The sequence below is a fragment of the Pseudophryne corroboree genome, chromosome 8 (genome assembly GCF_028390025.1).
Source record: "Pseudophryne corroboree isolate aPseCor3 chromosome 8, aPseCor3.hap2, whole genome shotgun sequence".
In the NCBI taxonomy this organism is placed as follows: Eukaryota; Metazoa; Chordata; class Amphibia; order Anura; family Myobatrachidae; genus Pseudophryne; species Pseudophryne corroboree.
In genome coordinates, this window is record NC_086451.1 from 384941476 (window position 1) to 384966715 (window position 25240).

General features: G+C 46.9%; 2 protein-coding genes across 2 annotated transcripts in view; both read right to left on the minus strand.

Moving 5' to 3' along the window:
* The window catches only part of LOC134949205 (HHIP-like protein 1), a 104744-nt gene extending 80533 nt beyond the window's left edge, over positions 1-24211 (minus strand). Inside the window, exons 1-2 of the mRNA XM_063937655.1 lie at positions 23454-24211; positions 13173-13819 (exon numbers count right to left, since the gene is read on the minus strand). Of these exons, the coding sequence (XP_063793725.1) occupies positions 13173-13819; positions 23454-23837 (1031 nt within the window). The 5' untranslated portion in view covers positions 23838-24211. The remainder of the gene's footprint in view (positions 1-13172; positions 13820-23453) is intronic.
* The window catches only part of LOC134949206 (zinc finger FYVE domain-containing protein 1-like), a 155265-nt gene continuing 143764 nt past the window's right edge, over positions 13740-25240 (minus strand). The window contains exon 12 of the transcript XR_010183122.1: positions 13740-13819. The gene's annotated coding sequence lies outside the window, so the exon portion shown is untranslated. The remainder of the gene's footprint in view (positions 13820-25240) is intronic.

A 25240-nucleotide genomic window follows, 5' to 3' on the forward strand; every position in this document is an offset into this window, starting at 1 on the left:
GCTGTTTGCCATAATGTGTAAAAAAGGGACGCTGTCTGCCGTAATATGTGTAAAAAGGGGACGCTGTCTGCCGTAATGTGTAATAAGGGGACGCTGTCTGCCGTAATGTGTATAAAGGGGACGCTGTCTGCTGTAATGTGTAATACAGGGACGCTGTCTGGCGTAATGTGTAAAAAGGGGACGCTGTCTGCCTTAATGTGTAAAACGGGGATGCTGTCTGCTGTAATGTGTAATAAAGGGACGCTGTCTGCCGTAATGTGTAATAAGGGGACACTGTCTGCTATAATGTGTAATAAGGGGACGCTGTCTGCCGTAATGTGTATAAAGGGGACGCTGTCTGCTGTAATGTGTAATACAGGGACGCTGTCTGGCGTAATGTGTAAAAAGGGGACGCTGTCTGCCGTAATGTGCAAAAAGGAGATGCTGTCTGCCGTAATGTGTAATAAGGGGACGCTGTCTTCCGTAATGTGTATAAAGGGGACGCTGTCTGCCGTAATGTGTATAAAGGGGACGCTGTCGGCTGTAATTTGTAATAAAGGGACGCTGTCTGCCGTAGTGTGTAATAAGGGGACGCTGTCTGCCGTAATATGTAAAAAGGGGAACTGTCTGCCCTAATGTGTAAAAAGGGGACGCTGTCTGCCGTAATGTGTAATACAGGGACGCTGTCTGCTGTAATGTGTAAAAAGGGGACGCTGTCTGCCGTAAGGTGTAAAAAGGGGGACTCTGTCTGGCGTAATGTGTAATACAGAGACGCTGTCTGCCGTAAGGTGTAAAAAGGGGACGCTGTCTGCCATAATGTGTAAAAAGGTGACGCTGTCTGCTGTAATGTGTAAAAAGGGGGACGCTGTCTGCCATAATGTGTAAAAAGGAGATGCTTTCTGCCGTAATGTGTAAAAAGGGGACGCTGTCTGCCGTAATGTGTAATAAGGGGACGCTGTCTGCCGTAATGTGTAAAAAGGGGGCGCTGTCTGCCGTAATGTGTAATAAGGGGACGCTGTCTGCCGTAATGTGTAATAAGGGGACGCTGTCTGCCGTAATGTGTAAAAAGGGGAACTGTCTGCCCTAATGTGTAAAAAGGGGACGCTGTCTGCCGTAATGTGTAATACAGGGACGCTGTCTGCCGTAATGTGTAAAAAGGGGACGCTGTCTGCCGTAAGGTGTAAAAAGGGGACGCTGTCTGCCGTAATGTGTAAAAAGGGGACGCTGTCTGCCGTAAGGTGTAAAAAGGGGGACGCTGTCTGCCGTAATGTGTAAAAAGGGGACGCTGTCTGCCGTAATGTGTAAAAAGGTAACGCTGTCTGCCGTAATGTGTAAAAAGGGGGACGCTGTCTGCCATAATGTGTAAACAGGGGATGCTGTCTGCCGTAATGTGTAAAAAGGGGACGCTGTCTGCCGTAATGTGTAATAAGGGGACGCTGTCTGCCGTAATGTGTAAAAAGGGGACGCTGTCTGCCATAAATGTGTAATAAAGGGACACTGTCTGCTGTAATGTGTAATAAGGGGACGCTGTCTGCCGTAATGTGTAAAAAGGGGAACTGTCTGCCGTAATGTGTAATACAGGGACGCTGTCTGCCGTAATGTGTAAAAAGGGGACGCTGTCTGCCGTAAGGTGTAAAAAGGGGACACTGTCTGCCGTAATGTGTAAAAAGGGGACGCTGTCTGCCGTAATGTGTAATAAGGGGACGCTGTCTGCCGTAATGTGTAAAAAGGGGACGCTGTCTGCTGTAATGTGTAATACAGGGACGCTGTCTGGCGTAATGTGTAAAAAGGGGACGCTGTCTGCTGTAATGTGTAATACAGGGACGCTGTCTGGCGTAATGTGTAAAAAGGGGACGCTGTCTGCCTTAATGTGTAAAACGGGGATGCTGTCTGCTGTAATGTGTAATAAAGGGACGCTGTCTGCCGTAATGTGTAATAAGGGGACACTGTCTGCTATAATGTGTAATAAGGGGACGCTGTCTGCCGTAATGTGTATAAAGGGGACGCTGTCTGCTGTAATGTGTAATACAGGGACGCTGTCTGGCGTAATGTGTAAAAAGGGGACGCTGTCTGCCGTAATGTGCAAAAAGGAGACGCTGTCTGCCGTAATGTGTAATAAGGGGACGCTGTCTTCCGTAATGTGTATAAAGGGGACGCTGTCTGCCGTAATGTGTATAAAGGGGACGCTGTCTGCTGTAATTTGTAATAAAGGGACGCTGTCTGCCGTAGTGTGTAATAAGGGGACGCTGTCTGCCGTAATATGTAAAAAGGGGAACTGTCTGCCCTAATGTGTAAAAAGGGGACGCTGTCTGCCGTAATGTGTAATACAGGGACGCTGTCTGCTGTAATGTGTAAAAAGGGGACGCTGTCTGCCGTAAGGTGTAAAAAGGGGGACTCTGTCTGGCGTAATGTGTAATACAGAGACGCTGTCTGCCGTAAGGTGTAAAAAGGGGACGCTGTCTGCCATAATGTGTAAAAAGGTGACGCTGTCTGCTGTAATGTGTAAAAAGGGGGACGCTGTCTGCCATAATGTGTAAAAAGGAGATGCTTTCTGCCGTAATGTGTAAAAAGGGGACGCTGTCTGCCGTAATGTGTAATAAGGGGACGCTGTCTGCCGTAATGTGTAAAAAGGGGGCGCTGTCTGCCGTAATGTGTAATAAGGGGACGCTGTCTGCCGTAATGTGTAATAAGGGGACGCTGTCTGCCGTAATGTGTAAAAAGGGGAACTGTCTGCCCTAATGTGTAAAAAGGGGACGCTGTCTGCCGTAATGTGTAATACAGGGACGCTGTCTGCCGTAATGTGTAAAAAGGGGACGCTGTCTGCCGTAAGGTGTAAAAAGGGGACGCTGTCTGCCGTAAGGTGTAAAAAGGGGATGCTGTCTGCCGTAAGGTGTAAAAAGGGGGACGCTGTCTGCCGTAATGTGTAAAAAGGGGACGCTGTCTGCCGAAATGTGTAAAAAGGTGACGCTGTCTGCCGTAATGTGTCAAAAGGGGGACGCTGTCTGGCATAATGTGTAAACAGGGGATGCTGTCTGCCGTAATGTGTAAAAAGGGGACGCTGTCTGCCGTAATGTGTAATAAGGGGACGCTGTCTGCCGTAATGTGTAAAAAGGGGACGCTGTCTGCCATAAATGTGTAATAAAGGGACACTGTCTGCCGTAATGTGTAAAAAGGGGACGCTGTCTGCCGTAATGTGTAAAAAGGGGAACTGTCTGCCGTAATGTGTAATACAGGGACGCTGTCTGCCGTAATGTGTAAAAAGGGGACGCTGTCTGCCGTAAGGTGTAAAAAGGGGACACTGTCTGCCGTAATGTGTAAAAAGGGGACGCTGTCTGCCGTAAGGTGTAAAAAGGGGGACGCTGTCTGCCGTAATGTGTAAAAAGGGGACGCTGTCTGCCGAAATGTGTAAAAAGGGGGACTCTGTCTGCCGTAATGTGTAAAAAGGGGGACTCTACCGTAATGTGTAAAAAGGGGACTCTGTCTGCCGTAATGTGTAAAAAGGGGAATCTGTCCGCCGTAATGTGTAAAAGGGGCTCTACATGATGTAGTGGCGCTACTGTGCAGCGTAATTTGAATAATGGAGACTACAGTGCACTGTAATATGAATTGCTATTATTTTGTGGTCACACTCCTTCCCCATGAAGCAACGCCCCTATATTTACTCGCGCCTGCAGCACGCACTACCCTTATGTTACAGGGGGGGGCGCCGATGCCGTTTTTTGCACACAGCGCCAAAATGTCTAGTTACAGCACTAGCGTGCATATGCAATTTAGCCACTTAGGGGTAAATTTATTAAGATGGGAGTTCTATTTAAGATGGGATGTTGCTCAGAGCAACCAATCAGATTCAAGGTATTATATTCTAGAAGGTGCTAGATTACTGAGAAGTAGAATCTGATTGGTTGCTATGGGCAACATCCTATCTTAAATAGAACTCCCATATTAGTAAATTTACCCCTTATACCTCCTCGTATCTTGGACTCGGAGTGCCGTGGGAATGTAAGCAGGGTAGCATTAGGACGTTTATTGTGAGCACAGGAAAACCGGGACTGAGCTACATATGCGCCTGAGAAAGCCATATTATATGCGGGTGGCCAGGGGGAGGTGCAGTCGCACTGGTGATGATGGCGGGCACTAGCGTACAGCTTCTGATTACAAATACATCACTGATGCTGACAGGTGCTTCTTTGTTTTATTGATGCCTAATAGCATTAGCTGGTTATGGCGGATATGGACGCATATGTTGCTGATGCAGAACAACACACAGCACAAGAAGTGTATGGCTCAGCAGAATGCCAGAAATACACTATTATTATGTGCTCCCATTTCCCCCTTCCCCCAACACTGCATTGGCCCCCGGTGTCCGGGAGGTCTCTGGCTAAGCTACTGCTGACCTGCGATGCGTCATCATAGTTTTGGATGGAGCATGACTAGAATAATTCTCACCAGTCCATTTACCTGGTAGGGGCTATGCTAGGCAGCCCTGGAGTGGCAGGCTATTTAATTATCCTTTGGCAGTTGCGTGTCTGTGACATTTTGCAGATGCCGCTACAGAGTCCTTTCCTGGTGCACATCGTGCGTAGGACTGTGCAGGGCTAAGGCACCCACTCTGAGCATCTGCAGACGCTGTAATGACACCTGGTACATCTTTAGATGCCACCATCAGCTGCACCATCGTAACTTACACAAACCCTATGGCAGGTGCAAATGTCCCCTCGGCTTCCAGTGTGAGTACACAACACGCCTACGACACTCCCCTAACACGCCCGTAGGTGGCCCATCCCCATGCGCCTGTTTAGACGTCTCCCAGTCACTGCCTAGGAATGCGCAGCACTTTTAGACATTTGGGCTGGATCCAGAGATGGACGCAGGAGCACAGCAGCTGCATCTTTATGAATTATGCCGATGCTTGCAGGAGGCGTCTGAAGGGAAAAGACGCCTCCTGTCAGCATCTCAGACCTAATGCCTGTGTCCGATTATGTGGGGTCACATCATCATCAAGAGCACTGGTCACGACGGCTGCAGCCATTGGTCTCACCACTCTAGGAAAAACGGGGTGGGGAGGGCGCAGCACTGGATCACACATGCATGCAGGAGGCGTGTACTTATACCAGATGCCTCCTGCTGCATTACCAAATCTGTGCAGTAAGTAGCAGCGATGCTCTCTCCAATCACATCTGAATCACGCCCTGTATGCAAACAGACAATTTTTTTACCATGAGCAGAGCACCTTTAGTGTGCAGAGCAGTCTATGCAGTATGCATCATCTATTGTTTCCAGCACATTATAGTGTTTATAACATTCTAGGTATTGGTGGTCATTCCGAGTTGATCGCTAGCTGAAAATGTTTGCTGCGCTGCGATTAAGTAAAAAAACTGCACTTCTGCGTATGCGGCGCAGTGCGCACGCGTGACGTACTTTCACAACGGCCGATGTATTTTTACACAAGGTCTAGCGAAGCTTTTCAGTCGCAATGGCCGCCGCAGAGTGATTAACATGAAGTGGGCGTTTCTGGGTGTCAACTGCCCGTTTTCAGAGAGTGCTCGAAAAAACGCAGGCGTGCCAGGAAAAACGCAGGCGTGGCTGGGCGAACGCAGGGCGAGTTTGTGACGTCAAATCCGGAACTGAACAGTCTGAAGTGATCGCAAGCGCTGAGTAGGTCTGGAGCTACTCTAAAACTGCACAATTTTTTTTTGTAGCCGCTCTGCGATCCTTTCGATTGCACTTCTGCTAAGCTACAATACACTCCCAGAGGGAGGCGGCATAGCGTTTGCACGACTGCTAAAAACTGCTAGCGAGCAATCAACTCGGAATGACCCCCATTGTGCGGAACAGGCTGTGCACTACGCAGAACCTCTATACTATCTAGCATTCTTTCACAGGGTTCCGTACAGCTAATCCTGTTCATAATATGCTGGACAGCATGCACAGCTTTCTATACTGTGTCCAGAGCATTGTGTTCAAGATGCAAAACACTGTGCAGCATGCAGAACATTGGGGGTAATTCCAAGTTGATCGCAGCAGGATTTTTTTTAGCAATTGGTCAAAACCATGTGCACTGCAGGGGAGGCAGATATAACATGTGCAGCGAGAGTTAGATTTGGGTGGGGTGTGTTCAATCTGCAACCTAATTTGCAGTGTAAAAATAAAGCAGCCAGTATTTACCCTGCACAGAAATAAAATAACCCACCCTAATCTAACTCTTTCTGCACATGTTATATCTACCTCCCCTGCAGTGCACATGGTTTTGCCCAATTGCTATCAAAAATCCTGCTGCGATCAACTTGGAATTACCCCCCTTGTGTGCATATGCACTGCAGTAAGCAGAACATTTAATATTTCATTTGATATATCCCTATACACTCAGACGCCGCTGTGTGCGTGCTAAGCTGTGCGTCCGTCCCCTCTTCCTGACCACAAAGTATATATTATACTCTGCCAGACAATTGACATGGAAACAGTACCGTCACATTCTTGCTCTCAGATTACTTTACAAATAAATCAGACATTACTTTGCAATTCCCAAATACCAGATGCGGTAAACACGGGCTACAACTTTCACCCACTGGTACAGCTGACTGGTGACACTGGGCACAAGTCACTTTCTTTTTTATGAAAAGCCCCATTCACTGTGACACATAATACAGACAGCCCAATGTCCCCTCTCTCATTACTTATTTTAAAAAGACTACAACAACCACTAATTTAGGAGAAAAATACAAGTTTTACATTAATGAAGGTAATAAAGGTATGTATGTTAAATGGAGGGAAAGCTTAAGTTATAGGAGTCTATATACTAACCCTAAGAGAGAGATAAAGTGGAGAGAGATAACGTACCAACCAATCAGCTCCTTACTGCCATGTTACATACTGTGCTTGAGAAATGTTGAGAGAACCAGTTAAGAGCTGGTTGGTTGGTAATTTATCTCTCTCCAAGGCTTAGTAAATAGACCCCATCTATGCTTGTAGTCACACTGGCCCTCATTCCGAGTTGTTCGCTCGCTAGCTGCTTTTAGCAGCCGTGCAAACGCTAAGCCGCCGCCCTCTGGGAGTGTATCTTAGCTTAGCAGAAGTGCGAACGAAAGGATCACACAGCAGCTACAAAAGAATTTTGTGCAGCTTCAGAGTAGCTCGAGGCCTATTCAGACTATTTAGTTCCTGTTTTGACGTCTCGAACACATCCTGCGTTCGCCCAGCCACGCCTACGTTTGCCCAGCCACTCCTGGGTTTTTATCTGACACGCCTGCGTTTTTACACACACTCCCCGAAAACGGTCAGTTACCTCCCAGAAACACCCACTTCCTCTCAATAACTCTGCGGCCAGCAGTGCGATTGAAAAGCGTCGCTAGACCTTGTGTGAAACTGCAACAGCCGTTGTGGAAGTACATCGCGCGTGTGCATTGCACCGCATACGCAGAAGTGCTATTTTTTGGCCTGATCGCAGCGCTGCGACCGAAAACAGCTAGCGAACAACTCGGAATGACCGGGTGGTCTTCAGTATGCTGACTGACAGGATCCCGGCGCACAGCATTCCGGCGCCGGAATCCCGACAGCCGGCATACCGACACTTATTCTCCCTCGTGGGGATCCACGACCCCCCCTGGAGGGAGAATAAAATAGCGCGCCACCGTGCCTGCAGCATGGCGAGCGCAGTGAGCCCGCAAGGGGCTCATTTGCGCTCACCACACTGTCGGTAAGCCGGCGGTCAGGCTCCCGCCGCCGGTATGCTGGTTGCCGGGAGCCCAACCGCCGGCATACCATACTGAACCCGGAATGACCACCAAAGTCACACAGAGACTGCACAGTGTGAAGCGGAACACTCTGAGCAAAATTAAATGTCTCGCAGGGGTATACTGTCAGCAGTTCAAGCTGTGGAATTTATATATATATATATATATATATATATATATATATATATATATATCTATCATACTTGCCTACCTGACCCTCTCCATGAGGGAGAAAATGCTCTGTTCTTGGACTTTCCTGGTAATGTATGATTGCCATCACCTGTGGTGAGCTAGTTAATTGATAAGAAAGGTGTTTCACCACAGGTGATGGCAATCATACAATTGTGCCAATTATGGGGGATGGGGGGGATGGGGGGATTGGGGGGAGGGGGCGCCGAAGAATTTTTGGGCTTGGGGGAGAAAAATTTCTAGGTATGCCACTGCTCGATATGTATATATATATCATGCTTGCCTACCTGACCCTCTCCATGAGGGAGAAAATGCTCTGTTCTTGGACTTTCCTGGTAATGTATGATTGCCATCACCTGTGGTGAAACACCTTTCTTATCAATTAACTAGCTCACCACAGGTGATGGCAATCATACATTACCAGGAAAGTCCATGAACAGAGCATTTTCTCCCTCATGGAGAGGGTCAGGTAGGCAAGCATGATATATATACATATCGAGCAGTGGCGTAACTAGAAATTTTTCTCCCCCAAGCCCAAAAATTCTTCGGCGCCCCCTCCCCCCAATCCCCCCATCCCCCATAATTGGCACGAGTAAAGGGACAAACACGCCGAAGGGTGTGTGGCTTCGTTGAAATGGGCTTGGCTTCGCATAAAGGGGCGTGGCATTGCAGGAAAAGGACTACCTTATACCCCAGTTTTGCAACCTGCACGCCCAGACGTTAGCCACCACAGGAAAGAAAAATAATCCTGATTCATGCCCCTTACATTATTTGTCATTTTTCCTCCTTATAGTAATGCACAGTATACATTATGCCACATACTGCAATGGCCCTTAGACATTATGCCGCACACAATAATGCACATGACACAATATGCACACACCGTAATACCCCCGACACATTATGCCACACACCGTAATGCCTGTGACACATTATGACAGGAATCGCAATGCCCGTTATACATTATGCTACACACTGCAATGCCCCTGATACATTATAGCACATACAATGTCTGTGACACATTATGACACACACCGCAATGACCCTGAGACATTATACCGGGGAGGTTCCGGACTATCTGGGTGAAGTGTGAACAACATATGGGGGATCGGTCATCACAGTGATTGACTTCATATCAAAAGCACTATTTATTCATCTTTTGGTACGAGTCCAATTCGATTGTGTCAATAACAATAGAAATCTGTTATACAGTATTGTACTATGTATACTTTTTATTTTCTTTAAGAATCGCGTGTTCAGCTTACAATCCTGCTAGGCACGACCAGTGAATCTAGCGCCCCAGACACCATTGGTAACCTTTTCCTGTCTTGTATGTGCAAAAGTGTGGGTGACACTCTTTTACCTTGGGGACAAGGGCAGCTATAGGCGCACGCTATTAATCACCAACTTCTCCTTCATTGCACATACCACAATGCCCGTGATATAGTATACAACACACCGTAATGCCTGACACATTATGACACACACCGCAATGTCCGTGATACATTATGCCACACACTGCAATGACCCTGAGACATTATACCACATATCACAATGCCCGTGATATAGTATACCATACACCGTAATGCCTATGACACATACCGCAATGCCCAGTTATACCCTATGCCACACACCGCAATGCCCGTTATACATGATGCCACACTCCAATGCCCCTGAGACATTATACCACATACCATAATGCCCGTGACATAGTATGCCACACCGTAATGCCTGTGACACATTATGACACACACCGCAATGTCCGTGATACATTATGCCACACACCGTAATGCCCATTACACATTAAGTCCTACAGTAAGGCTTCTAATTACTTTTAAATTACCTGCTCGTTGCACGTCTGAGCAAAAACCAAGCATGAAGTCAAGGGAACTGTCTGTAGACCTCAGAGACAGGATTGTCTCGAGGCACAAATCTGGGGAAGGGTACAGAAAAATATCTGCTGCTTTGAAGGTCCCAATGAGCACAGTGGCCTCCATCATCCGTAAATGGAAGCACCAGGACTCTTCCTAGAGTTGGCTTGCCGTCTAAACTGAGCAATCGGGGGAGAAGGGCCCTAGTCAGGGAGGTGACCAAGAACCCGATGGGCACTCTGTCAGAGCTACAGCATTCCTCTGCAGCAATCCACCAATCAGGCCTGTATGGTAGAGTGGCCAGACAGAAGCCACTACTTAGTAACAAAAACACATGGCAGCCCTCCGGGAGTTGGCCAAAATGCACCTGAAGGACTCTCAGACCATGAGAAACAAAATTATCTGGTCTGATGAGACAAAGATTGAACTCTTTGGCCTGAATGCCACACGTCATGTTTGGAGGAAACCAGGCACCGCTCATCACCAGGTCAATTCCATTCCTACAGTGAAGCATGGTGGTGGTAGCATCATGGTGTGGGGATGTTTTTCAGTGGCAGGAACTGGGAGACTAGTCAGGATAGAGGGAAAGATGAATGCAGCAATGTACAGAGACATCCTGGATGAAAACCTGCTCCAGAGCGCTCTAGACCTCAGACTGGGGCGACCGTTCATCTCTCAGCAGAACAACGACCCTAAGCACACATCCAAGATATCAAAGGAGTGGCTTCAGGACAACTCTGTGAATGTCCTTGAGTGGCCCAGCCAGAGCCCAGACTTGAATCCAATTGAACATCTCTGGAGAGATCTGAAAATGTCTGTGCACTGACGCTTCCCATCCAACTTGATGGAGCTTGAGAGGTGCTGCAAAGAGGAATGGGCGAAACTGCCCAAAGATAGGTGTGCCAAACTTGTGACATCATATTCAAAAATACTTAAGGCTGTAATTGCTGCCAAAGGTGCATCAACAAAGTATTGAGCAAAGGCTATAAATACTTATGTACATGTGATTTCTTGGTTTTTTATTTTTAATACATTTGCAAAAATCTCAAAAAACTTTTTTGCACGTTTGTCATTATGGGGCATGGGTCCTAATTCAGACCTGATCGTAGATGTGCTAAATTTAGCACATGTATGATCAGCTTCCCTGACATGCAGGGGGACGCCCAGCACAGAGCTAGTCTGCCCCGCATGTCAGGCCCTACCCCGCCCACAAGTACAAAAGCATCGCACAGCGGCGATGCTTTTGTACTTGAAGAGTAGCTCCCTACCAGCACAGCTCCTGTGCACTGGCAGGGAGCTACTCGACGCTGTCCGGGTCGCAGCGGCTGCGTGTGACGTCATGCAGCCGTTTGCGTTACCCAGACCGCGCCCCTAAAACGGCAGCCAAACGCAGCTGGCCCGCCCCCTCCCGCCCAGCGACCGCCTCTGCCTGACAATCAGGCAGAAGCGATCACAGGGTTGACTGTCTGGCATGCGAGTACACTGCGGCGCCAGCGCAGTTCAGACCTGATCGGCTGCTGTGCGAAAACGCATAGCAGCGATCAGGTCTGAATTAGGCCCATTGTGTGTAGAATTTTGAGGGGAAAAATAAATTTCTAGAAGCACTTGGAAATAGGTATTTTTGTCATTGCATAAATAGGACTTACAGTAACAAGGGGCTTCTGTATACACTGTATGTGAGCATAGCTCAGGTTAATGCAAATTAATTACTACCCACTAATGCCTAGGGAGCGTAATCCATTTCGAGAAGATACAACACCGTGGTACCAAAACTGCCAGAGAACAGAGATGGTTCCTAGAAAAGGAAATATTGTCTCTACCTGGTTTCTGGACAAGAAACCTTCATCTACTGGATTCTTCTACTTCATCTTCTCCATTAGTAGTTACTGACACTGCTCATTTTAATGCACTCATAAGGCAAGTCAACTACTGTAAGATTGTATCTGGCTCTGCGAACATCAAGGCTGAAAATCTGTGGAATATGTAGAAGATGGTATTTGCAGAGTCAACAGAAGGCTGCCAAAGAATCCAAAATCCGTAATAACTGCACAATTGTAAGTGCATGTATCTATACATACAATAAAACTGTAAGGATTGTGTCTGTACATTTTTTTTTTTTTTTTTAGAAATATACTTCTAGGGACTGTTTATGAACTACGGAGACAACAAAAAATATTGGGGGTAATTCCAAGTTGATCGCAGCAGGAAATTTTTTAGCAGTTGGGCAAAACCATGTGCACTGCAGTGGGGGCAGATATAACATGTGCAGAGAGAGTTAGATTTAATCTTGTTAGGTATAATCTTGATGTATATAAGGGAGACGAGCAATAAAAAAAAAAACAGATGCTTGACACTCAGCGCACTTAAAGTTGATGTTTTCCGATCATGCTTCTGCGGAACTTGACTCCGCAAAAGTTATGCAACGGAACCCAACTGAAAGTGACTGCTCTACAGAGGGACCTAATTGAGGCAGAGATTCTAACAGGATGTGGAACATGTGAGATTGTGTTTCCATGTATACCCCTCATCCACAACCTTTTCAATTCAAGCGCCTGCAGTTTCCTGTAAGCGTCTAATAAATCTACAATGCATTTCATCTACTGGGGGCTATTCTGAGATTTCTCCTAGTAGTACTCATCTTTCTTTGATCATTTAACTTAACCATGTGGCACTGGTATCTGGTACTAAACAAGAATGCAACTCGACCTAAGATTCTATACTGGACATGGTAATTATCTATTGGGCAATATGTATTCGGTTAGGTTTGCACTGGCTTTATAACACTATTAGTGGAAACATTGGCCCTCATTCCGAGTTGTTCGCTCGCCAGCTGCTTTAGCAGCAGTGCAAATGCTAAGCCGCCGTCCTCTGGGAGTGTATCTTAGCTTAGCAGAAGTGCGAACGAAAGGATCGCAGAGCTGCTACAAAAAAAATTGTGCAGTTTCAGAGTAGCTCCAGACCTACTCCTACCTTGCGATCACATCAGACTGTTTAGTTCCTGTTTTGACGTCACAAACACGCCCTGTGTTTGGCCAGCCACTCCCCCGTTTCTCCAGCCACTCCTGCGTTTTTATCTGGCACGCCTGCATTTTTTCACACACACCCCGAAAACGGCCAGTTACCACCCAGAAACACTCACTTCCTGTCAACCACTCAACGATTAGCAGTGCGACTGAAAAGCGTCGCTAGACCTTGTGTAAAACTACATCGGCTTTTGTGAAAGTACGTCGCGCGTGCGCACTGCGCACCATACGCATGCGCAAAAGTGCCAATTTTTAGCCTGATCGCTGCGTTGTGAACAACGGCAGCTAGCGATCAACTCGATAGTGTATTGCTGGGAGATCAGTGGTTGAGTTTGAGTGTTAGTGTATATATTATAGGCATATTCAGCAAGTGTTTATACCGTTCAGATTTGTGATCCGCCATATTCCGGTCTTCAGTAGACAAATGAAACTCGGAAATTCGAATCCTCTCCTCGTTCTTTGCATGGATAGAATAGTAGACATAGAATTTTCCATTGTGACGGAAGTCAGGATGCATTGCAATGCCCAAAAAGCCCCTCTCATCTCCGGCCCAGGGGGACGTAAGTACAGCTTTGGAGACATTAAGAAATGGTTTGTCCACCCGTGAACCATTTGGAAGATAGACCCATACATAGCCCAACTGCTCGGCTATAAAGAAGCGATGAGTTCCATCGTTGGCATGTACCATAGCTAATGGATTACGCAGTCCATTGGCCACTTCCTGTAGGCACAGCTGGAGACACCCTTCTTCATCTTCCTTTACATTCCCAAGGCCACTGTTCAGTTCAGCATTTGTGAGGACATTGGGGTAACAGTAATTGACATCATCCAATGTCAGAAAGCGGCAGAATTTGACAACGTCGCCTTCTATATCTGATAGGTCCCTGTCCTCGATGATCAAGCTGAGCGTGGAGCGACATCGGAACCAGAATTCTGTGCAATAGTTACCGCACAGACCAGGAAGGTCACGGAGGGGAGTATTGGCATCTTCTGCATCATATAAATGGGCAGCATAAGGGGAACATTTCTAGTAAGACAAAGACAAAAGTTACTTTATTTCACGGTCTCTTCACCTGGTTTACATTTAACAAACATGTTTATTTCTCCCTGATAAATTAAAATGAAAGTAACAGAACAAGAGAAGCTAACATAGAATATGTGCAATGATGAAATAAATAGTCCTGTTTCATTTACCACAGACCAGCTACACGAATGTTACATTTCAACTAGAGATGAGCAGGTTCGGTTTTACTCGATCTCAAAACGGCATCTTATTGGCTCACGGATGTCACGTGTTTTGGATAGCCAATCAAAAAAATCCAGATAAAACCGAACTGGCATTAATTCTGGCATTAAATCCGAACCCGCTCATCTCTAATTTCAACATATATTTTGCATATTGTAAAGGTCACGTAATTTATTACCATTATCTGCACTACGCATGCACACTAGAAATACTTGCGCTTGGCTCTGTATGCTTACATCTCATTGTGCTTAGAGGCAGAGCAGGGTTAGGACGGGCGGGCAAGCAGTCCTAAGCACAGAGGTATAAGTGCCTACAGGACGTGTATCTCTTGCAGGTTGCTCAACCCCTGGTACAAAATGCATACTGATGATGATTATAATTGTCAGCTGCTTCTGATTATATCTGAACCGTCAGTATATAAATCATGACCTACTGTGGCGCATAGGCAACTGTTGCAGAGCTGGTCACATCTTGAGAAACGCATGTGGCAAATATTAAGGACCCACAGGATTTAACATGGAGGGACTGCAGCAGATCTCAGATGCTATGCAGTCAGATTTACCAAGGTCCGGAATACGGATCCCTCTCCGTTGCTCCCCACTGACGCATGTACTGGCCAATGGGGGTTATTCCGAGTTGTTCGCTCGCAAGCTGCTTTTAGCAGCTTTGCACACGCTAAGCCGCCGCCTACTGGGAGTGAATCTTAGCTTATCAAAATTGCGAACGAAATATTAGCAGAATTGCGAATAGACACTTCTTAGCAGTTTCTGAGTAGCTCCAGACTTACTCGGCATCTGCGATCAGTTCAGTCAGTTTCGTTCCTGGTTTGACGTCACAAACACACCCAGCGTTCACCCAGACACTCCTCCGTTTCTCCAGCCACTCCCGCGTTATTCCCAGAAACGGTAGCGTTTTTTCGCACACACCCATAAAACGGCCAGTTTCCGCCCAGAAACACCCACTTCCTGTCAATCACATTACGATCACCAGAACGAAGAAAAAACCTCGTAATGCCGTGAGTAAAACACCTAACTGCATAGCAAATTTACTTGGCGCAGTCGCACTGCGGACATTGCGCATGCGCATTAGCGACTAATCGCTCCGTTGCGAGAAAAAAATAATGAGCGAACAACTCGGAATGACCCCCAGTGAGCGCACATCCACAGTACACACTTTGGAGCTGAACCAGGAAGCAGAATGATAGCATAATCTCTCTCTGCTTCCAGCTATTTGCAGGAATGGGCTCTCTCTAGGCAAGAGGGTAATACTAAGTTTGCGTGAAAACTTACATTTGCACGTTGTTAATTTAATCATACTACATCACGGTGGTCATTCCGAGTTGTTCACTCGTTGCCGTTTTTTGCAACGCAGCGATTAGGTGGAAAATGCGCATGCGCATGGTACGCAGCGCGCATGTGCTTAGTAATTTAACACAAAACTTTGGAGATTTACACAAGCTCGAGCGACGTTTTTCATCGCTCGAGTGATCGTAGTGTGATTGACATGAAGTGGGTGTTTCTGGGCGGCAACTTGGCGTTTTCAGGGAGTGTGGTAAAAAACGCAGGCGTGCCAGGTAAAAACGCAGGAGTGGCTGGAGAAACGGGGGAGTGGCTGGCCGAACGCAGGGCGTGTTTGTGACGTCAAACCAGGAACTAAACGGACTGAGCTGATCGCAATCTAGGAGTAGGTCTGGAGATACTCAGAAACTGCAAGGAATTATTTAGTAGCAGTTCTGCTAACCTTTCGTTCGCAATTCTGCTAAGCTAAGATTCACTCCCAGAGGGCGGCGGCCTAGCGTTTGCAATGCTGCTAAAAGCAGCTAGCGAGCGAACAACTCGTAATGAGGGCCTACATCCGCATTAAAAATAAGGACTGTGATAAATTTGCTAAATAAGGGGTGCAATAACTCCACTCCCTGTATTTCAATGGCAATGGGACTAAGGGACTAAGGGGCATATCTATCATGAAAAAATAGTGAATGAGAATTTTTAGTTTTCAATTCCCACTAAATTCTCTCACAATTTTTTCAGTATTCATTATGCCCCCATGAGAAATTTATCACTTCCAAAAAAATGGTCATTTTGAAAAGACAGTTTTTCGGATAGTGATAATTTTCACCGCACCCCCTCCGCTGCTGGCACCTATACTGCCTCCCAGGGCTGACCGCTGCTGCACACTCCGTGCCGTGGCAGCCCCCCACGCCCCCCTCGACGGCACCTATATTGCCTCCGGGGCTGGCCGCAGCTGCACACGAAGCAGACCCTGGCCCTGTCATGCCTTCAAAACAGGGACAAACTCCGAATGATTGATAACGAACCACCGATCTCCATCAGTTAATTGTCACTGTTGTTAGTGGTGTTCCTGTTCTCCACTGCTACTGTAGGATCCCCCTGGGCACACTTATACCCTCTGTACAGTTTAAGGTTTTTGTATCACGGTTAATAGAGTCAGAGGTGTAGCTAGGTGCCATGGTGCCCAGAGCAACAGTATGTTGTGGCACCCCCTCTCCTGTACTGAATTGGGTGCATGTTATATTTGAAAATAAAAAATATAGAAAAATCCAAAATTGGCGACAGGGCCAGTTATAGAACTTGTAGATCTCAGGGTGAAAGTTTATTTTGGGCGCCCGTCATGTTTAAAACGGGATCCGGTCTGAAGATCGACAGTATCTAGGTCGACAATGTTTAGGTCGACCACTGTAGGTCGACAGTCACTAGGTCGACATGGATAAAAGGTCGACAGGGTTTCTAGGTCGACATGTGATAGGTCGACAGCTCTAAAGATCGACATGAGTTTTTAAAAAAAAAATTATTTTTTTGAATTTTTTCATACTTAACGATCCACGTGGACTACGATTGGAACGGTAATCTGTGCCGAGCGAAGCGGTAGCGGAGCGAAGGCACCATGCCCGAAGCATGGCGAGCGAAGCGAGCCATGCGAGGGGACGCGGTGCACTAATTTGGGATCCCGGTCACTCTACGAAGAAAACGACACAAAAAATAATAATCCTCATGTCGACCTTTAGAACTGTCGACCTAGCACATGTCGACCTAGAAACCCTGTCGACCTTCCATCCATGTCGACCTAGTGACTGTCGACCTACAGTGGTCGACCTAAACATTGTCGACCTAGATACTGTCGATTTGATGAACCACACCCGTTTAAAACAGGGACAGTGTGCGCCAAAGGAGTGTAACAAAAATATAGGGGAGGTTATGCCACAGTAGAGCTGCTTATACATGTTACTCTGCAGCTTCTAATGCAGAGAGAGTTGCTGCAGCAGCAACAACAGCTAAGGAAGAGAGAGGTGCTGCAGCATCAATGTAGAGGAAGGTGCTGTAGCAACTGGGGCAGAGAGGGGTGCCGCAACAGCCTGGGTAGAGAGAGGTGCTGCAGCAGCCGAGTCAGAAAGAGGTGCTGCAGCAGCCAGGGCAGAGAGAGGTGCTGCAGCAGCTGGGGCAGAAGGAGGTGATGTAACAGCCAGGGCAGAGAGAGGTGCTGCAGCAGCTGGGACAGAGAGACATGCTGCAGTAGCTGGGACAAAGAGAGGTGCTGCAGCAGCCAGGGCAGAAAGAGGTGCGGCAGCAGCTGGAGCAGGGTGGTGTAGCAGGACAGAAGTATACCTGCTGCTCAACTACAAGCAGACAGTGAGAACTATAAAGAGGGTAGCAGAACTCCGGTATTTGCTGGCTGTCATTGTCTCTTGCTGTCTTGACTGACCTGCCCTGCTCCCTACCTAGTCTCTGAGTCCGAGTGAGTGTGCACCCCTCTGCTTCTCCTCCTCCTACTCAGCGGCTGCTTGTACAGCGGCCCGTGGTATAGCGGGCAGAAGGAGGGGGTGAGCAGGCGGTGGTGTGCCCTCTAACTTTCCCGGCGCCCGGAGCTCGCGCTCCACCGGAGCCACTCTCGCTACACCCCTGCATAGAGTACTGTAATTTGCCGACAGCTTCTTGATTGATTGTATATCATATACCTTTTTCATGTAACAGACATTTTCTCCATGTGTGATATACAGTAACAATGTTATTTAGTCATTGGTTGTCAGACCATTTTTCAATTTCAGTTATTATACCAATACTGTTCTCTTGTGTTTTTTCATGTGATGTCGCAGTGCATTGTACTGTAATAAAAATACTTTGAGAAAACCAAAAACAAACAAACAGGGGCTCCCAACCAAACGCAGCAGCATGTCAATGGCGCTGCAGCTGATATGGGGCTGCAAGCGATATCATAAGACTCATTCTGCACATGGCATTCTGGGTCGCGATTCCAGCAGTGATGTCGATGGTCAGAGAGTGCCGCAACACTGCCGGGTCCGCGGCACACTGAAGGGCAGTGCACAACGGGGGCTGCGGACACTGGTCGCATGTGCTGCGACCAAGCAAGTTAATGGACTCCTGCCTTTGGTCGCATCACATGCGACCATGCCAGTCAAGTGGTTAAAAAAAGTACGAGATCAACCGGCATCCTGCACCTCGGACTCCATTACATCCCGCCAAATATCTCAATATAGGGTTAATATTATGAAAAATAAGGTAATCTAACAGCCATAAATAATTCTCTCTCCATGATCTGTGAATATTAAAAGGTACAACAGTAAAGTTGATTCCGTTACCGAAAAAGATAAAAAAAAGATTAGATTTGAGATATTACCTCAAAATCAGTTTTAGATTGAAGTTTACCATGCTCACTACCCACTTGGTGATTCCGTTACTTTATTTACAAATTTGCCCAGGTTGCACAAATTGTCTTACTTCTACCAAATGTATGTAGATGTATCCCCAGGATGTCCCCAAGTTGCAATAAAACGGTTTGTTTGGCAGCAGTGGTTGGACTGTCCGGAAACCAGAGCACCTTCCCGCTGAATCGCCTGCACACCTCTGACATTGTACCCTGAGGTATTTCAATATTAGCAGCTGCTGGAGGTGCAGGCAGACATGGAGATAATGATGGGGATTAGGAATGATGGTTCTGTTGTTATTGTAGACAGACAAGGAAACAAACACTTGTTACTTGCCACATTGCCTTCAGGGGTTTCTCTCCCCCTCTTCAGCCCCTTTCTCTACTCTCCATCCCGTGTATATATTTGGCTGCAAGACATAGATTTCCTCTCATCCTCTCACAAGGGGTTTCCGTGAAGACCACAATGGAGCCTTGTGCTGTTTCCTCTACATGCAGAGTATTCCCTGTCCGGACGCCAGCTGTAATATTAACCTTGCATCCAGGCTGCCCGAAAGAATCGCAGGAGAACGGAGTGGAAATTTGTGGCACTTCATTAATTACCACCATTCGCCAGCTTTTGAAGCCAGTAACAAATTACTGCATTATGTGGAACATCATTAGTGTTAAACTTGTCTCGTACTCCAGACCAACAGCAGTGACAGAGAAACTACGCAGGAGGCACAGGAGGTGACTGACAGCTAAGGAGATGACAGAGACAGGGTGGCCAGGGGCATCCTATGCCTACCTCCCTCATATGCGGGGGAGGAAGCAGAGGGGCAGGGGTGGCAGAGGAAGGATGGAGATGGGTGAGAGAGTGGATTGACAAGTGTATGCGGGAGGGAGAGGGTCTGCCGAGGATAGGCGGGAGAAGGTGAATAACTGAGACATGGAGTGTGGAAGGCAGGGAGAAATTAAAGACCATTAGAGAGACTGTAAGGGGCAGGGGTATCCTGTGTGGAAAAAGGGGAGGGGAGGTTTTGGGAAGGGAAGTTGGAGAAAGATAGGAGCATGAAAGAGATAAGGAGTGAAAAGAACGTGGGCATGACAGACACAGGAAAGAGGGTGTGCGTTCTACTAAATTGGGGAATGTTATACTCAAAGAGGGAGTGAGGAAGACAAGGGGAACATGAGACAAAGGGAGTGAGAGGTACAGGGGTGGGGAAAATGAGACACAAAGAGGGGATGAGAAGGATGGGCATGACAGGGACACAAGACACAGGGAAAGGTGAAAAGGACAGGAGATAATAGGTGGGATTTACTTCTTTTTTTTAAATTATTAACTTTTTTTATCGTCTGCTTTTCCTGTAATTTTTGTGTTTTTTTTTTATTTTATTTCCCAATGTTTTCGTATAATGTACTATAGTTAATTACCGAAAGGCAGGATTGCGGTGACTGACATGAAATGCGATGTGATTTCCGCATCCTCTGGTCCATGCTGTCTGTGTACATCCAGTGCCTCCTCTGCTGTGCCTCATGCCTCCCTGCAAGTACCCTGCTGTGTCCCACCACTGTGTGCATCCTCTGCTATGCCTCATGCCTCCTTGCCTGTAACCTGCTGTGTCCCACCCATGTGCATCCTCTACTGTGCCTCATGCCTCGCTGTCTGTACCCTGCTGTGCCTCTGTGACTGTACCCTGCAGTTTAATGCCACAGTTCAATCAAGAGCTGTGCCTCCCAGTGATGCAAGTAGAAATTTTTTATTAGTAGTACTGATAGTAAAAATGGGCGTGGTCACGTGTCATGAGGAAGCATGGTCACACGAAACTAGGGGAGTGGCTACATGACAATAGGGGCATGGCCACATTATGCCACACATCGTAATGCTCCTTACACATTATGCTAAACACCGTAATGCCCATTAGACATGATGCCACACACCGTAATGCTTATTACACATTATACCACACACTGTAATGCTCATTACACATTATTCCACACACCGTAAAGCCCATTACACATTATGCCAGACACCGTAGCACCCATTACACATTATGCCACACACTGTAAAGCCCATTACACATTATGCCACACACCGTGATTCCTTATATTAGGGCTCCTGGAGATCTGTAGAATTGTCAGTTAGGAATGAATGCAGCACATCTTAATTAGTAATGACTACACCTGTGCACCAGCTAGGTGGTCTGGAAAATGTTGGTAGATCTTGAGGGCTGGTTTGGCCAGCCCTGCCTTACATATTATACCACACACCATAATGTCTATTACATATTATGCCACACACAGTTATGCCACTGACACCATTTTATGTCCCACACACAAAAATGCCCCTTATAAATTATGCCCCAGCGGTGGGCTGGTGGTACTGCATACCACCATCATATTTCTTAATGGTACTCTGTACCACCCTGTATCACCCTATTTTCAGCACTGGTGCCTCCTGACACTACCTATACTGGCCTCTACCTCACTGCAAACCTACTTAACTAGTTACTGCCTCCTGTCACTATATAATGCCAAACAACTTCTTCATTAAGAAGAAGAGACCAGTCAAAACTAAGAAATTCACCTGGCAAAGGTGGTGATATGACACTTCCACAGCTGTCACTAACAGCACCAAGTCGAATAATAATAGTAAATATAAGAAGAGCAGGAAAACAATACCTGCAAATGGGGAGGGCTAATGGTGCGGACACCTTGCAGCAGTTCAAATGTGGAAATAAGAAAAAAATCAAAAACTTTATTAGTGAAAAAAAAGTGCAAAATGCATAAACAACGCTGCGGAAAGGTATAGTAAATCCAGCCCAATGAAAGAAGAGTGGAAATATGATGAGGAGGATAGAGGTGGGTGAATAGTTAAGTCCAAATGTCCATCAGTTACTACTAGTATTCTTACATGTATGGACACTAATACAGAGCAAGGCACAATGGCCCTCATTCCGAGTTGTTCGCTCGGTATTTTTCATCGCATCGCAATGAAAATCCGCTTAGTACGCATGCGCAATGTTCGCACTGCGACTGCGCCAAGTAACTTTACTATGAAGAAAGTATTTTTACTCACGGCTTTTTCTTCGCTCCGGCGATCGTAATGTGATTGACAGGAAATGGGTGTTACTGGGCGGAAACACGGCGTTTCAGGGGCGTGTGGCTGAAAACGCTACCGTTTCCGGAAAAAACGCAGGAGTGGCCGGAGAAACGGTGGGAGTGCCTGGGCGAACGCTGGGTGTGTTTGTGACGTCAACCAGGAACGACAAGCACTGAACTGATCGCACAGGCAGAGTAAGTCTGGAGCTACTCTGAAACTGCTAAGTAGTTAGTAATCGCAATATTGCGAATACATCGGTCGCAATTTTAAGAAGCTAAGATTCACTCCCAGTAGGCGGCGGCTTAGCGTGTGTAACTCTGCTAAATTCGCCTTGCGACCGATCAACTCGGAATGAGGGCCTATAAGCGGTAGCTATTGTAGTGTGCCAGGTGCAGGCATTACATCTGAAGGATGCTGGTGTCTGTCCCTCTTTCACAAATTTACTAAGCCAAAGCATAGACCATTAGCAGTATTGCGGAAGGACCACACAGGAACATTACATGGCAGGCAGGGCTATTTGCATCTCTTATTTATGACAATTATCGTCAGACTTCCAGACAGATTCCAGATTTAGAAAGACATCAATAAATTATAGATCTAGCAGGAAGGGCAACTACTGGAAAGAATCTTAACATGTAAAGAACGGATTAGAAAAGGGAGAGGGCGGATATGATAGAAGCTTTCAAATCTGTAGATGTGTCAGGGCAAGAGGACATGGGGGGTCATTCCGAGTTGATCGCTCGCTAGCAACTTTTTGCAGCGCTGCGATCAGGTTAAATCTCGGCAAAACTGAGCATGCGTATGCACCGCAATGAGGATCAGTGCTGGGCGATGGATTTAACGAAGAATCCATTCGCACAGCCGATCGCAAGGTGATTGACAGAAAGAGGGTGTTTGTGGGTGTCACCTGACCGTTTTCTGGGAGTGTTTGGAAAAACGCAGTCGTGTCCAAGCGCTTGCAGGGCGGGTGTCTGACGTCAATTCCGGGACCAAAAATACTGAAGTGATCGCAGCGGCTGAGTAAGTCCAGAGCTACTCAAAAACTGCAAAAAACTTTTTTGTGCCGTCGGCTGCAAAAGCTTTTGCACACTTGCAAAGCGAAAATACACTCCCCCATAGGTAGCGACTATCTGATCGCAGCGCTGCAAAAAGTTGCTAGCGAGCGATCAACTCGGAATGACCCCCATGGAGCGATAATGAAGGAAGGGTAGTAATTTAAGGGAAATTAAAGGAAAAATGACTGCTTTAATGGTAGCGGATAGGTGGACTTGACTCTAAAGAGAGAAGTTAGAGACTTATACAGTGGAAAATAAAAACCCTTGAGATACTCGGCTGAAATCTGAATGAACACAAAGAATGAAATGATAGCTGATGTCATTAAGGATAAAAATAGGACAGAAGACACGGGCCAAGTGGTTCTCATCTGGCTTCAAATTCTTTCTTCTGGACCACGCACCCTACCCACGGTAAATCATACAATAGATAGGTTGCCTCCTAGACCAAAGAGAGAATCAATGGAAATACTCATAACCTAACATAATATTTATAGCCCTGTAGCAATAGTAGTAGATACCTGGGACAGAATCCCTGCTGAAGGGGGGCTGCTGGTGTGAAAGCCATCAAACCTGTGACATGACAAGATGCACTACATACCTGGCACAGGATGTTCCGTATGTAGTCTCCACAGACACTGACCCCGGTGTGGTCCAGGAATTCCGTGATGTAGCGGAACCTGTCGGCAATGCTTCTGTCAAGAGCTGTGTCACAGCATCCAAAGGAGGAATAGGCTAAGCAGAAAGCCAGGGGTTTTGAGGGTTGGAAAGGGGGCTTGTAATCCAAACACTGTGGGTGTCCTGTCACCATATAGGTGGTGAGGACCATGAGAAGCCACAGGGAAAGCACTGGTCGGATGGTCATGGAGGCACAGTGAAGGCTTCTGGGAACTGTACGGATCTTTTCTCTCTGGCTATCTGCACCTCTCTTCTGTCTCTTCTTTATCCCAACTGCACTTTTCTTTGTTCCTCCCCTGTTACTCATTCTCTTCCCCCTTCCTCCCCTATATCTCTTGCTCCCCCCATACTGTGTGGTTTTATGCTGACAGCCACAGTCACTTTCTGCTGAAATTATCCACAATCCAATCACCTTGTTTCTAATACTCTGTCATTTCCATTCATACTGTGCTCTCCTCAGTCCTCCTCCTCTCCCCACGTTTTCTCCTGTGATTCCTGATCTCTATGTTCCTATCTCTCCCATAGCCATCTGGGGACTTCTCATCTCTACCTATGTCTTTCCTGATGTGTCTTCTGCAACCTCACACACTCCGTCTCTCCCTCTTCCTCCCCTCCAGCACATGGGGCAGCTGAATCAGATCCACGTCTAGCCTAGTTCTCCCCTCCTTCTCCTCTGCTGTAATCCAGCCCCAAGTGTCTCTCATCACACTCCAGACTTCATCTCACCGCAGACCGGGGCTTCTAGGTTTTGCGCTGTTCCTACTTGTCGCTGATACAATTTCCTTTCTCTGCTGGCAAGCCAGCACCCTGACCCACATGTAATTATTCTACCCATGAAGAATTAAAGTGATAGGACACAGACTTAAACGTGGTACTGTCCATAACCAAGCAGTGCTTCTTACTATGGAGTGAGTGACCTGCAGCGTTTACATGGCACAAAATACACATGTGCATAAAGGTCTATGGGTTAGTGCAAATGTTTGTGTACTGCTCTCCATATTATTCTGATCAGGGATTTTAGAGAACACTATAGTTATTTAGGGATAAGAGCGAGCATGTGGAGTGAAGGAGGCATCATGTAGTACTGCCTACTATTACTACATGGTCGAGTCACATTATTATGACCACCTCCTACATTTGACGTTGGCAGCGCATAGTCCATGTAGTGCATCACGTGTCGTGTGCTGGCTTGGTGGGTATATAAGGTGTGTGACAGGCCGTCTGCACACATATCACTCGTTGCTGTCATGGGTTAAAGGGGCGATTTATCCAACTTGCAAAAAAGGATTATCTTGGACTAAGGTTGGCAGAACAGATTGTGAACTGTTCACGTGCTGCTGCGATGAAGGTGTATCGTGACTAGACAAATGGCACCATTGCGAATAACCGACATGGAAACTGCAGTACACCACGTACCATTGATGTGAGAGGTGAACGTTGGTTATGAAGGTGCGTGAGGTCCGACCGAAACGCTGCAGTGGAACAGCTCACTGTCAAAATGGACCTGAGGCCTACCAGACGTGTGTCTAAAATGACAGTCCAGTGAACCCTGCTGCGTATGGAGCTTTGAAGCGGTTACTCTGTGTATATTTAGTGTTCCCCCCAGGATTTTTGGGGGGCATGGCACCGGTCCTGCGGGGGCAATTCATGTGCACAAGCCAAAGGCACCCTATTATAGCAGGGCGCATTTTACCCTTTAGAAATCAGGCA